The sequence below is a fragment of the Pituophis catenifer genome, unplaced genomic scaffold (assembly GCF_029215685.1).
Source record: "Pituophis catenifer annectens isolate HBS135680 unplaced genomic scaffold, rPitCat1.0.hap2 SCAF_2, whole genome shotgun sequence".
In the NCBI taxonomy this organism is placed as follows: Eukaryota; Metazoa; Chordata; class Lepidosauria; order Squamata; family Colubridae; genus Pituophis; species Pituophis catenifer.
Genome location: NW_027256882.1, coordinates 294,475,066 through 294,489,496, shown reverse-complemented (window position 1 = coordinate 294,489,496; position 14,431 = coordinate 294,475,066). Strand labels below are relative to the sequence as shown.

Genomic DNA, 14,431 nt, shown 5'->3' with positions numbered 1-14,431 from the left:
CTTAAAGCTGCCAAGTTTGATGACCTCTGCCTTACGCAAATGATAATGATAATCGCCTTCCTGTGATTTTGCAGTGCTCCAAGACCTACTCGAGTCAGTTCCTGGACATCTTCCACGCTCACCACATGGCGGTGGACGCCGTGAGCTGGAATCCCTTCCACCCCAAGGTCTTCATTTCCTGCAGCTCGGACTGGACCGTGAAGATCTGGGATCACACCATCAAGTAGGTGCCTCCAGCCCAGGGGTGGGTTCTAAATTTTTTTACTACCGGTTCTGTGGGCGTGGCTTATTTTGTGGGTGTGGTTGGATGGTCATGTGACAAGCAATTCTTTAGGATTGAGCAGAGGTACTGGTCTACCAGGCTTTTAACTGCTTGCAGAGCTGTACCGGTCTACCCATTTGTTTTTGGAGAGCACTAGTCTACCACCACACCGCCTTTTACCGCTGATCAGCTGTAGGGCGGCCCTTTGAAGCGCCACGGCAAGAGTTTAAACCAATGGTGAAATCTAAAATTTGTTATTACTGGTTTTGTGGGTGTGGCTTGGTGGTGGTAGGGTAATGTGACTGGGTGGGCGTGGCCAATTCTTTTTTTTTTTTTTACTTTTAAAACCATTTTTTCTACAGCCTCTTCGGCGAAGAGGTTGTAAAAAAAATGCTTTCAAAAGGCTCTGATGATCCCAGCTGAGTTGCCTGATCGTTAGAGGCACTTAAAAGAAAAAAAAAGTCTCTGCCGATCAGGCAACTCAGCTGGGATCGTCAGAGGCATTTAAAAGAAAAAAAGGGGTTTTTTTTCTTTTAAAAGTCTTTGACAATCCCAGCTTAGCCCTGTGATCATCAGCGACTTTTTTTTTTTGACTTTTAAAAGCATTTCTTCGCCCGAAGAGGTTGTAGAAAAAATGCTTTTAAAAGTAAAAAAAAAAAAAGCCTCTGATGATCGCGCAGCTCAGCTGGGCAATGGGGAGGACCAGGGATTTTTGCTACTGGTTCTCCGAACCACCCGCCTCCATCGCTACCGGATCGGGCGATCCAGTTTGAACTGTGAGCATTTCACCCCTGGTTTAAACAGTTTTTTGCCGCTCTGCCACCACCGAGCGCATCGGAAACCGCTTTCAGGCACCTTGGCCTCAATTGCCAATCTACCACCACCGAGTGGTTTACAAGGAGCGGATCGGTTCTAGCTGATCAGTTGGGAGGCTTCTTGGCTTCTCAATTTAAAGCGACAGTGTCTTGTTTTGTTTTCCTCCTCTTTGTCAAGTGAGCCCTGTTTTTTTCCTTCTAGTCGATCAGCTGGGACTTGGGAGGCAGTGAATAGATTGGGGGCAGGGCCAGGCAGAGATGGTATTTACCGGTTCTCCAAACTACTCAAACTTTCCACTACCGGTTCGCAAGAACCAGGTAGAACCGGTAGCAACCCACCACTGCTCCAGCCACGCTTTTGTGGACCACATACCTTGCACCAACCACCAAACCGTGGTCATAGCTGGAGCTCCTGTGGTACTCGGTCCTCCATAGGGGTGGGCCAGCCCCTAATTTCCTCCAGGAGAGGTGGGTGCTTGGGCACCCAAAGCTAGCAAGCCAAAGGTGATACAGATAGCCCTCGACTTATGACCAATTTTTTTAGTGACCAAAGTCCTAATGGCACGGAAAAAAGTGACTTAGGACTTTTTCGCACTTACGACCATTGTGGCATCCTCACAATCACATGATGAAAATCCAGGCACTTGGCAACTGGGGTCTACAGGTCGTCCTCGACTTACAACAGTTCACTTAGTGACTGTTCGAAGTTACAACAGCACTGAAAAAAAGTGACTTATTACCATTTTTCACACTTAACGACCGTTGCAGCCTCCCCAGGGTCCCGTGATTTACCTTCGGATGCTTGACAACTGATTCACATTTACGACGGTCGCAGTGTCCCGGGGTCACGTGATCCTGTTTTGCGACCTTCTGACAAGCAAACTCAATGAGGAAGCCAGATTCACTTAACGACCGGGCTATTAATTTAACAGCTGCGTTGATTCACTTAACAAAAGTGGCAAGAAAAGTCGTAAAACGGGCCAAACTCACTTAACAAAGGTTTCACTTTGCAACCTAAATTTTGGGCGCCGTTGTGGTCGTAATTCGAGGACTACCTGTATTTATGACAGTCGCAGCGTCCTGGGATCACGTGTTCTCCATTTGTGACCTTCCCAAGCTGGCTTCCAACAAGCAAAATGAACCGAGGGAGCCAGATTTGCTGAACAGCCACACGATTCGCTTAACGACTGGGGCAAAAATGGTCACAAAATGGATTGCAACTCATCAACTGTCTTGCTTAGCCACAGAAATGTTGGGCTCAATTGTAGTCTTATGTCAAGGTCTGCCTGTGTTCATGGAAATCACAGATGGAAACTACCTTTATGAACATCTATGGAGCTTCTCCGTCATCCAGGTCATGCTTGGCCCAAAGGTGCATTTTTCAAGAGGCAACTGGACTTTCTCGGCTTTTCTTTGAAGGCGTTTCGCTTCTCATCCAAGAAGCTTCTTCAGCTCTGAAGAACTGAAGAAGCTTCTTAGATGAGAAGCGAAACCTCTTCAAACAAAAACAAATTCAAAGAGCCTGTAGTACAGTGGACTAAAGCACTGTTATTAACATCAGCTGTCTGCAATTACTGTAAGTTCGAATCTCACCAGGCTCAAGGTTGACTCAGCCTTCCATCCTTTCTAAGGTAGGTAAAATGAGGACCCAGTTTGTGGGGGCAATAAGCTGACTTATAAATATACAAAAGGATGAAGGCTATTGCTTAAAGCATTGTAAGCCGCCCTGAGTCTCCGGAGAAGGGCGGCATATAAATTAAAGCAAAAAAATTTTTAAAAAAGGAAGTCCAGTTGCCTCTTGAAAAAGTACCTTTGGGACTACCTTCTTGGACCTTCCCCTTGGGTGAAGAATTGTCCCACTTGTGCATAAATTGCAGGTGGTCAGAGGTTCTCAGATGACTTGGGAAATCAAAGCCCTCAAAGAATATAACAGACTATAACAGAATAACAGAGTTGGGAGGGACCTTGTAGCAGTGGTGAAATCTAAAATTTGTTAACTACCAGTTCTGTGGGCGTGGCTTGGTGTGGGGGGGTAATGTGACTGGGTGGGCGTGGCCAATTTTTTTTTTTAACTTTTAAAACTATTTTTTCTACAACCTCTTCTGCGAACAGGTTGTAAAAAAAATGCTTTCAAAAGGCTCTGACGATCCCAGTTGAGTTGCCTGATCAGCAGAGGCATTTTTTCTTTTAAAAGCCTCTGACGATCTAAGCTGAGTTCCCTGATCGTCAGAGGCATTGAAAAGAAAAAAAGCCTCTGCCGATCAGGCAACTCAGCTGGGATCCTCAGAGCCTTTTGAAACAAGTTTCAAAAAATGCTTTGAAAAGCCTCTGACAATCCCAGCTGAGCTGCGTGATCATCAGAGGTTTTTTTTTTTTTTACTTTTAAAAGCATTTTTTCGGCCGAAGAGGTTGTAGAAAAAATGCTTTTAAAAGTAAAAAAAAAAAAGCTTCTGATGATTATGCGGCTCAGCTGGACATGTGGGGGGGGGGCAGGGATTTTTGCTACCGGTTCTCTGAACCACCAGCCTCCATCGCTACCAGATTGGGCGATCAGGTCCAAACTGGGAGCATTTCACCCCTGCCTTGTAGGTCATCTAGTCCAACCCCCTGCTCAAGTAGGAGACCCTACACCATTTCTGACAGAGGGCAGTCCAATCTTGAAAGCCTCCAGTGATGAAGCGCCCACAACTTCTGAAGGCAACTTCTGTTCCATTGGTGGATTGCTCTCACTGTCAGAAAATTCCTCCTTATTTCCAGGTTGAATCTCAGTTTCCATCCATTGTTCCTTGTCTGGCCTTTAGGTCCCTTGGAGAATAGCTTGACCCCCTTCCTCCTCTCTGGGGCAGCCCCTCAGATATTGGAAGACTGCTCTCATGTCTCCCCTGGTCCTTCACTTCACTAGACTAGCCAGGCCCAGTTCCTGCAACCGTTCATCGTATGTTTTAGCCTTCAGTCCCCTCATCAACTTGGTTGCTCTTCTTTGCACTTTTTCTAGAGTCTCAACATCTTTTTTTATAGTGTGGTGACCAAAACTGGTTGCAGTACTCTAGGTGTGGTCTTACTAAGGCTTTATAAAGTGCTATTAGGACCTCATGTGATCTTGATTTTTGGGGATCGCTTGTTCTCCTTTTAGGAAACTTCTCAGTGGTGCTTCTTGATGGCTTTAGCTTCTGGAAAACATCTGCTGAGTTGAACTTTCCTGCTTTTCTTTCTGGCTTTTGGCTTTCTCTCTACAACCAGCTTTCCTTGGGTGCCTGATCTAGTTTTCTGCCAGGGCCATGCTTATTCGGACCTCCCCTGGCCCTGTAGAAGCTATCCCCACCCTGGGCAGGAGAAAATCCTGCGGCTCCACCTGACCTGTTGGATCTTCTGTTTGCAGGACACCCATGTTTATCTACGACCTGAATTCTGCAGTTGGTGACGTGGCTTGGGCGCCTTATTCCTCCACCGTCTTTGCGGCTGTAACCACCGATGGGAAGGTAAGAGGTGGCTCCAGCATGTGATAAACCCCAGGATTCCAGAAGGTGAAGAAGGCGAGAGGGATCTTAGAGGTTCAAGGAAGAGCAAGGACGACACTAGAGAGGTCCAAGACCATCATATTCCCCAAGCTATGCACATCATTTCAATATTTCCCGTACCAAAGTCAAGTGCCGAAAGATTAATATTGCTATGTTCTTTGATGGTGTTAAAGATGGTGGTCGGATGTAAGCTGTTCCAACTAAAGCTGCCTTCTGCAATTGACCGATGGGGATTTTGTCAACTCCAATGGTGTTCAAATGGGGCTCTATTATTACGGTTCGTCGTAGAGTCAGAGTTCAGACTGAATTTGACATTTTTATCCACCTATCGAGTCCTTTCCAAGGACCTGGGATAAGCAGATGTGAATGTTTGATGGTGTTAAAGGTCTCCAGATGTTAACTTTTCCAAGTAAAGCTGCCTTTTGCAATTGACTGTCAGGGCTGAGGGTGTTCCAGTGATGCTCCAGATGTTTTGGGACTGCACCCAAGGAGCCTATGATTATTGGTGATCGCTTTGCTTTCTTTGGTCACAGTTGTTTTATTTCTATTTTTTATTTTGTGATCTTCTGTAGTTCTTTCTCTTCTATTCTGCCACATCCACTATCTTTTTTATCAACAAATCTTTATTTATTGAGTTATAAAGTAATATAAAAGACATAGTACAAAGTAAATAGGAAAGGAATGGGGAAGGGAAGGGGAAGGAGAAGTGAGGAAAGATAAGATAAGATAAGATAAGATAAGATAAGATAAGATAAGATAAGATAAGATAAGATGATAAGATAAGATAAGATAAGATAAGATAAGATAAGATAAGATAAGAAAGAAAGAAAGAAAGAAAGAAAGAAAGAAAGAAAGAAAGAAAGAAAGAGAAGCATTGACTTCTGACTTTCTCTGTTACTGTAAAATAAGGCATCAACATTAAATCATCACTTTTTGCTTTTTCCTAATAATATAAGCAAGCCATTGCTATAAAGATCTGTCAGTCCAATCTGTTAAACCCAAAATCACAGTTTCATTCTTCTCCATATCAAGCACGAAGTTGTTGTGGTCCATCAGCAGCCTGTGGAGCTGGCAGCAGAGTCGGACAGTGAGGAGTCTGGGGAGGAACATGGGCCAGTCCTGGAGTCTGGGAAAGGCTCGGATGAGGGCTCTGCGTCAGAGGCAGAGAAAGGGCCATCTGGGAGGTACGTGTTGCCTCCAGAGCCTCCAGAGTTGGACCTCAGCGAGGGAGAGGAACAGGGAACGCCTGCATGCGCAGAGCTGCCACAAGGCAAGAACAGTTAAAACAAAAGGGACAACTCAGGAGTAAGGCCTGGAGATGATTGGCCCCTCCCATAAGGCTTAAAAGAGAAGCTAACGGGACATGAGCCTTTGCAGGAAGCAACTTTGTTCGTTCTGGTTGGTTTAAAGCCTGAAGCTTTGTTTGATTCTGGACTCCGTGTGACTTTGCCAAAGGTCTTTGGCAGCATGTCAAGGGAGATAAAGGTGGGTGATTATTAGCCTTATCCTGAAGGACTCTTTATAACTATTTGGGACTCATCTGTGAATGAACAGAATTCACAGCTGTTAAAATAAAACAGGTTTTTGGGACTGCTCGTGTGTTTTACTGACTCAGGAAGCCTAGGTCACAACAGAAGTTCAGAAGCGGTCTCCATGTGGAAACAAAAGTACTTATATTCTTTTCTTTAATCAAAGTGGTCAGTTTTGCCATTTCAGCCAACTCCATCAACTTCTGCAACCATTCGTCCATGGTGGGAATCGAAGTCTCCTTCCATCTTTGTGCATACAAGAGTCTTGCTGCTGTCAACATATATAGTGACAAAGTTCCAATTTTTTTTCTCTAGCTCTTTTTCCATTAAACCCAAAAGGAAAAGTTCTGGTTTCATTTTTAATCTCCATTTTAAAAAAAAATTGGTATTAAGATACGAATCCTACTCCATGTGTTACGTGGCAGGTGCCTGTCCGTTTGAATTCTAAAGTCCCTGTTGTGGCCCGTCAGCGGCCTGTGCAGTTAGTTGCTGATTCTGACAGCAAGGAGACTGGTTTGGTACTGCGCCAGCAGCCTATGTAGCTGGTGCTCGAGTCAGACAATGAGGAGGCTGGAGAAGATGTGGTGCCAGAGGCGGGGATTCAGCCAGGGCCTTCAGAACCTCCAGAAGCTCCCATAAGTGAAGAGGAAGAAGAGGAGGAGCCTCTTCTCGATGTGCGCAGAGCTGTTAAAAGGCAGGAGTGGCTCCTTAGGAGGAGGTCTCCTCGAGAGTAAGGCTTGGGGCTAATTGGCCACTCCTCTAGCCTATTTAAGGAAGGACAACGACTGATGCAATTTGCAGAAAACAACTTTGTTCATATTCCTTCGCGTCTTGATTTCAGAAACGTTTGATTCGGCTCTTGCTTCTCTCTTGTCAGTTTTCCTGCAAATTGCTTCTGGGCATTCTGCCAACCACAGTAAGATTACGGTTATCTGAAATACTGTGCCTCAGAATTGAGTTATTATTCTTTGGATTCTTGTTGGCTGTTAATGAATTTAAATTAACAGCTCTTGTTCAGAAAAAACTGATTTATTGTACTTGTGTTCGAACAACTACTAAGAAAGCTCATTAGTAGTCCTTAATTAGTAAACTAAGGTTTGTACGGACTTTGTGTGTGCTGCGTTCTTTGGGGTCCATAGCTGGGGCAAAACAGTCTCAGAGCAATTTAACGTCTTCATTTTCTACGACTTTCTCTATTTTATGATCCCACCAGTTCTTGCTTGCAGGCAAATAATATTTCTTGCAGATCTTCCAATGCACTATTGTTGTTACTTTGTCACGCCGTTGCTTGTAGTCAGTTGGGGCGATCTTCTGGCAAGTGGTCCACTGTTTATAAATTATTATGGTTTGTGTCACAGATGGACAGATTTTTAGAGCCTTTTTATCAACCCGTCCAGTCCTTCCCAAGGCAGACGTGAATGTTTGGTGGTGTTAAAGGTCTTGTCTCCGGATGCATGCTTTTCCAAGTAAAGCCACCTTTTGCAATTGACCGATGGGGATCATGTCAATGCTGATGGTTTGTAAACGTTACCACTTGCTTTCGAATTGTATTTATTTATTTATTGATTGATTGATTGATTGATTGATTGAATTTATATTGTCGCCTGTTGTGGTCCACCAGCAGCCTGCGGAGCAGGCAGGGGAGTCGCACAGCGATGAGGCTGAGGAAGAACAGGGGCCAGTACTGGAGGCTGGGGAAGGCTGGATGAGGGCTATGGGTCGGAGGCAGAGATGGGGCCAGGGCCATCGGGGAGTGATGTGTGGACTCTGGAGCCTCCAGAGGCTGACAGTAGAGAGGCAGAGGAACGCAGAGGAACAGAAGGAGCCTGTTCCTAGTGCACGCATGAGAAGAGCTGCCAGAATACCAAGAGCAGCTAAAGCAAAGAGGACGACTCGGGAGTAAGGCCAGGAGATGATTGGCCCCTCCCATAAGGCTTAAAAGACTAGCAACGACTCTTGGGCTCTTTGTCGGAAAACAACGTTGATAGACTTGTTCATGTCTTGCTGCACTTATCTCTGGTCGGCGTCTTCTGCTTCTGAACTTTTGCCAAGAGAAGCCTTTGGCAGTTTGCCTAATTATACCAAGGTTGGTGATTAGACTGAAGAATTTGTGTTATGAAGAATTTGTTTTGATTTAGTTTGGACTACGCTGAGAATGAGTTAATTCTCAGCTGTTCTAATAGAGTCTGTTTGTTTTGGAACTGTTTGCGTCTAATACTATCTACTTGGGCCTGGGTCACAACACCGCCTATTCGCCCATGGCAACTCAAGGCAGCTTACAGAATAAAAGACCACATTTAAAACAATAAAAACTAACAAAAAGAATCAAATAAATTAATATGCTACATTATAACAAAATCACCCCACAACTCTCACCCCCTGCCCCGGCGACAACACATCACACGAGCCATTTAATGGGCTCCATCCCGATCCGGGTTCCCCAGGCCCGCTGGCAGAACCAGAACTTCAGTGCCTTTTGGAAGGTGTTAGAGTGGGGGCCATTCTAATCTCGGGGGGGATGATGTTCCAGAACGAGGGAGCCACCACAGAGAAGGCCCTACTTCTGGGTCCCACCAGGTATATCTCCCACCGGGATGGGACCCGCAACATCCCTGCCTCCCCGCTCTGGTGGGTTGGGTGGATGTGACCGGCAAGAGACGGTCCCTCAGATCCCCTGGTCCCAAGCCATGAAGGGTTTAAAGGTGACAACCAGCACCTTGAATAGCTTCAGAGTTGACAATTGGACTCTCGGGGACCCCTCGGAGGGATGGCAACGGGTCCCGAGCAGCAATCTGGAAATGGTGAAACCACAAAAATCTCCTTTATCTCACCTCAGTGGCTCTTGCTAGCGTAAACTCTGCCTTTCCTTTCTCCTGATCTAATATGTCTGGAGCTTTGCTCAGCAGTCCTGTTCCCCTTGCTTGTCATTCTGGGAAGGGTAAGATCGATTTTCAGCAATGTAGGAAAATCGTCCCCATATGCCCCGCCTTTTCCCGCCAGTGGAGAGTTGGTAATAAATCTTCCTGCGGAAACTTCAGGCCGGAATAAATCTTCACACTGGAGGAACTGTGGACCAGAGGGCTCAATCAACACAACCTCCACAAAGCTGAAAATACAGAGCCGTGCTTCTCTCTTCCCTCAGTTGTGGAGGTCTAGAGAAATGTCACACGCATCTCTGTAATGGTTTAACAGGATTAAGGAGCCTGGATAGCTCAGCAGACTAATGCAGTGTAATTTAACTCCAGCTGTCTGCAATTAGTAAGTTCGAATCTCCCCAGGCTCAAGGCTGACTCAGCCTTCCATCCTTTCTAAGGTAGGTAAATTGAGGACCCAGTTTGTGGGGGCAATAAGCTGACTTTGTATAAATATACAAAAGTATGAAGGCTATTGCTTAACGCCTTGTAAGCCGCCCTGAGTCTCCGGAGAAGGGCGGCATATAAATCAAATTTAAATTTTTTTAAATTTAAATTTAAAAAAATAAAATAAAAATAAAAATAAAAATTAACAGAGTTGGAACGGACCTTGTAGGTCATCTAGTCCAACCCCCTGCCCAAGCAGAAGACTTTATACCATTTCTGTCAGAGGGCAGTCCAGTCTCTTCTTGAAAGCCTCCAGTGATGAAGCCCCCACAACTTCCGAAGGCAACTTCAGTTCCATGGGCTGATTGTTGTCACTGTCAGAAAATTCCTCCTTATTTCCAGGTTGAATCTCTCCTTGGTCAGTTTCCATCCATTGTTCCTTGTCCTGCCTTCAGAGGCTTTGGAAAATAGCTTGACTCCCTCTTCTTTGTGGCAACCCTGAGATATTGGAAGATGCTATCCTGTCTCCCCTGGTCCTTCTCTTCATTAGACTGGCCAGGCCCAGTTCTGCAACCGTTCTCTGTATGTTTTAGCTTCCAGTCCCCTAATCAAATAGTACATGGGAATGAGCCTTGAAAGATCGGATGAAGAAATGTTGCATAGGGCAAATGTCCCCAACCTTTCCAGCTCGGTGGCCCAGCCTGGCTCAAGGGGTGTGGGGGGCGTGTGAGTGGCAGGCGCCCATGCACACACACAGCTCCATTTGTGCAAACGGTGCACATGGGCGCCCTCCCCACACGTGAACGGAGCTTCATGCATGAGTGGACAGTGCTTGTACTCACATGCAAAGCTCCGCTGGCACGAGGGGCTGGCATTTGTGCTCACGCACGAAGGAGGGTGGTTGAGTGGAGGGCACTTGCGCTTGCACGAATGGAGGTGTGCACACGAGTGTGCGCTTGCCTGCCACTTGCACGAGGGGAATTTCACATATGTGCACTTGCCCCTTTCTCCTGCGGCCTGGTTTCGAACACATTCAAGAGAGAAGCAACCTGAAATTGAGAAGAAACTTCCTAACAGTGAGGACAATTAACCAGTGGAACTGCTTGCCACCTGAAATCGTGGGCGCTCCATCACGGGAGGTTTTTAAGAAGAGACTTGTCTGAAATGGGATGGATAGGGTCTCCTGCATGAGCTGGGGGCTGGACTAGAAGACCTCCAAGTTCCCTTCCAGTTCTATTCTGATTGATTGATTAATCAAGGAGAGAAGCAACAGAGAATTAAGGGGAAACTTTCTGACAGTTACAAGAATCAATCAGTGGAACAGCTTGCCTCCAGAATGGGTGAAATCCAGCAGGTTCTGGCAGTTTCTGGAGAACCGGTAGCGGAAATTTTGAGCAGTTCGGAGAACCGGCAAATACCTGCCACGCCCATCACACCAAACCATGCCCACCAAGCCATGCCCACCAAGCCAAACCACGCCCACCAAGCCACACCCACCAAGCCAAATCTCACCCACCAAGCCACACCACACCCACCAAGCCACGCCCATCAAGCCAAACCACGCCCACCAAGCCACGCCCACCAAGCCAAATCTCGCCCACCAAGCCACACCACCCCCACCAAGCCACACCGCACCCACCAAGCCACCCCACCAAGTCAAACCTCACCCACCAAGCCACGCCCACCAAGCCACACCACACCCACCAAGCCAAACCTCGCCCACCAAGCCACACCACACCCACCAAGCCACATCCACCAAGCCACACCCACAGAACCGGTAGTAAAAAAAAATTGAATTCCACTATGGTTGTGGGTGCTCCATCATGGGAGATTTTCAAGAAGAGACCAGATAACCATTTGTCTGGAACGGTACAGGGTCTCCTGCCTGTATAGGGGGTTGGTCTAGAAGATCTCCAAGTTCCCTTACAACTCTGCTATTCTGAGGCGGCTAATTTAAGCTGAAGGCTGGAGTGGGCCGGGGTTATTGAGTCATTTGTTCCTATGCAGCTGGACTTAACACTTAAAAATCAATTAAATGCCTTGACTAACCGTCAAGGCATTTAATTTCTGCATTCCTCGCATGTTGTCATCTGGCAGGCTGCCCGTGGGAGTCTCTGACACACTCCTTATTCTCTGGTAGTAGTAGAGTTGTGACACGATAGACAAGCGCGTCTATTTTTGCCCTTCCGGTTTTTGAAACTCCCTGCAAATAAGGAGAGTAGTGTGAGCGAAATTAAGGCTTCCAGATTCGATCAGTTTTCCTCTTGGAAGTGTGAGACGCACAGGCAGCAAATCCAGCTGCCCAGAGGGAGGGCGAAAAAAACCCTCACTCACTTCTTGTGAATTCTGTAGGAGACTGTAGACGGTGTCTCGAGGCGACAGTCTGACCTTCCAGAGACTGTCCTCAGAATACAGAATAACAGAGTTGGAGGTCTTCTAATCCAACCCCTACTCAAGCAGGAGATGCTGTACAATTTCAGACAAATGGTTGTCCAATCACTTTTTGAAAACCTCCAGTGTGTTGTGGTCCATCAGCAGCCTGTGGAGCCAGCAGCGGAGTCAGACAATGAAGAGGCTGGGGAGGAACATGGGCCAGTCCTGGAGTCTGGGGACAGCTCGGACGAGGGCTCTGCGTCGGAGGCAGAGATGGTTCCAGGGCCATCTGGGACTGATGCGTGGACTCCGGAGCCTCCAAAGTCAGACAGCAGAGAGGCAGAGAAACAGGAGCCTGTTCCTAGTGTGCGCATGCACAGAGCTGCCAGAAGGCAAGAACAGTTAAAAGAAAAGGGACGACTCAGGAGTAAGGCCTGGAGATGATTGGCCCCTCCCATAAGGTTTAAAAGAGGAGCAAAGGCACGTGGGCCCTTTGCAGGAAAGCAACGTTGTTAATTCTGTTCCCAGTCGGCATCTCTCTTTGATTCTGGACTCTGTGTGGCTTTGCCAAGTAGGTCTTTGGCAGCGTGTCAAGGAAGATAAAGGTTGGTGATTATCCCGAAGGACTTTTTGCAACTAATTGGGACTGAGCTGTGAATGAACGTAATTCACAGCTGTTGCAATAAAAGAGGTTTGGGACTAGTCGTATGTTTAATGACTCAGGAAGCCTAGGTCACAACACAGTGATGGAGCATCCACAGCATCTGAAGGCAAGCTGTTGCTCTGATCAATTAAGAGAATAATGGCATACCAGAGTCGGAAGGGACCTTGGAGGTCTACTAGTCCAACCTCAAGCTCAGGCAGAAATGAGGAAACCCTACCATTTCAGACAAATGATTGTTCGGTCGTTTCTTTTTTTTTTTTTAATTGAAAAGTTCTTACAAACATTTTAACCAAGTTTTGAGCCCCACTTCCCTCCCGATTACCCCTCCCTCCCCTCCCCCTTCTCCCCCCCCCCCGATTTCCCAGAGTGAAATACAGGGTATTTCATTTAGCAATCTTAATCTAAGGTATGCTAACTATCTATAAACTCTTTTCATTCCTTTTTCACTTTAACTCCCTATTTATGTAGCTAAGTAATAACATATCTTCTTAAATCCAAATATTCATTCATATACTATTTGAAACTTTTTAATCCCATATTTGTTTTGAATATAATCAATCCATCTTCTCCAATCCACAATATATCGTTCTTGTGATTGGTCTTTCAAATATGCTGAGATTTAAAAATACGGAACGCTTCACGAATTTGCGTGTCATCCTTGCGCAGGGGCCATGCTAATCTTCTCTGTATCGTTCCAATTTTAGTATATATGCTGCTGAAGTGAGCACCCAGTCGTTTCTTAAAAACCTCCAGTGATGAAGCACCTGTCAGTCCTGGAAGACATCTTTTACTTCTGGAGTAAAAGTACTTTTACACCTTCTGGAGACAAGCAGTCCCCCAGGCTAATTGTTAGGAAGTCTCTCCTTAATTCCAGGGTTTCTTCTGGAATTCCAGGGTTGCTTTCCATCCATCGCTTCTTGGCTTGCCTTCTGGTGCTTTGGAAAATGTACGTTTCTCTTGTTTGGATGAAGTATGTTCAGATCCATTTGCTCGACATCGGTCCATCTCCAAGGCCCTGCCTAAAGAGACGAGAAGAACCATGGCATGGACCAGCAGCAGTCCAGGGCAGGACTAAATGACCTACAAGGTCCCTTCCAACTCTGTTAATCTGTAAGTAGAGGGCTTCTCTGTTTTAGATCCCTCTCCTCCACTTATTTCTTCCTTATAACAATTGGCAGGTCACCAGATTTTTGCTCGGCTTGTTATTGTCTTGGTTTCTGACTCATCCATAATAACTCTTGTGGTGATCGGAGATCTGGTGGCCTTCAGAATTGTCCTTTAGAAAGTAACCACAAGATTTCCAAGCCGGCTTGGTCTGCTCTGTGGCCAGGCCACAGGTTTGCAAAGGCTTAACATTCAACTCACGTTTCTTTCTCTCTTCCCCCCCCCCCCCAAACACAATAGTTCATCTGGAATTATTGAACTGAATATTCATCCTTTCTTCATTATGGAAATGACGGTAAATAACCTCGCAGATGTTTAAAGATTTGCTGACCTCGTCTTTCCGGGCAAGCTGACTAAAATTAATAATTTGCTTTTCTTTAAATATTTAAAGTTGCGTTTGGTCCCTGGTCGGGGAATTTTTGAAATGCAGCAATTTTTTTCCCCCAAAATGCAAATGCACATTTGAAGAGGGAGGGTGGGAAGGGGAGTTTTTATCATGGACTGGAAACTTTTCAGTCCAATCTTAGCTACAGTGCAGAAAATGATTTGCAACTGCTACCTTTTGAGATGCTTTTCTTCCCCAGCTCCGGAATTTCTCTGCTGGTTTTCTATCCAAGTCCTAACCAGATTCAGCCCTGCTGAAATATATTTAAGATCAGCCTGGCTCAGCTAAGTAATTCTGTCCAGTAATGCAGTGGTATCAGTAATTCAGTCCATAGAATGACATTTCTATGAATTTGATCCTCTGTGGTTGATCTCATTGCCCATTAAAAATTGACTTGCCTTCAGAAGTTGTGAATGCTTCAA

The 14,431-nt window shown here is 46.0% G+C and overlaps 1 protein-coding gene and 1 non-coding gene across 2 annotated transcripts in view; one reads left to right on the top strand and one right to left on the bottom strand.

Annotated features, from left to right (window-relative positions):
• The window catches only part of DNAI1 (dynein axonemal intermediate chain 1), a 132,496-nt gene that overhangs the window by 76,085 nt on the left and 41,980 nt on the right, over positions 1-14,431 (top strand). The window contains exons 12-13 of the mRNA XM_070936022.1: positions 75-223; positions 4,457-4,556. Coding sequence (XP_070792123.1) covers positions 75-223; positions 4,457-4,556 — 249 coding nt within the window. The remainder of the gene's footprint in view (positions 1-74; positions 224-4,456; positions 4,557-14,431) is intronic.
• LOC139313526 (U6 spliceosomal RNA) lies at positions 13,082-13,188 on the bottom strand. The gene has a single exon (XR_011600129.1). It is a non-coding gene; the product is annotated as a U6 spliceosomal RNA (small nuclear RNA).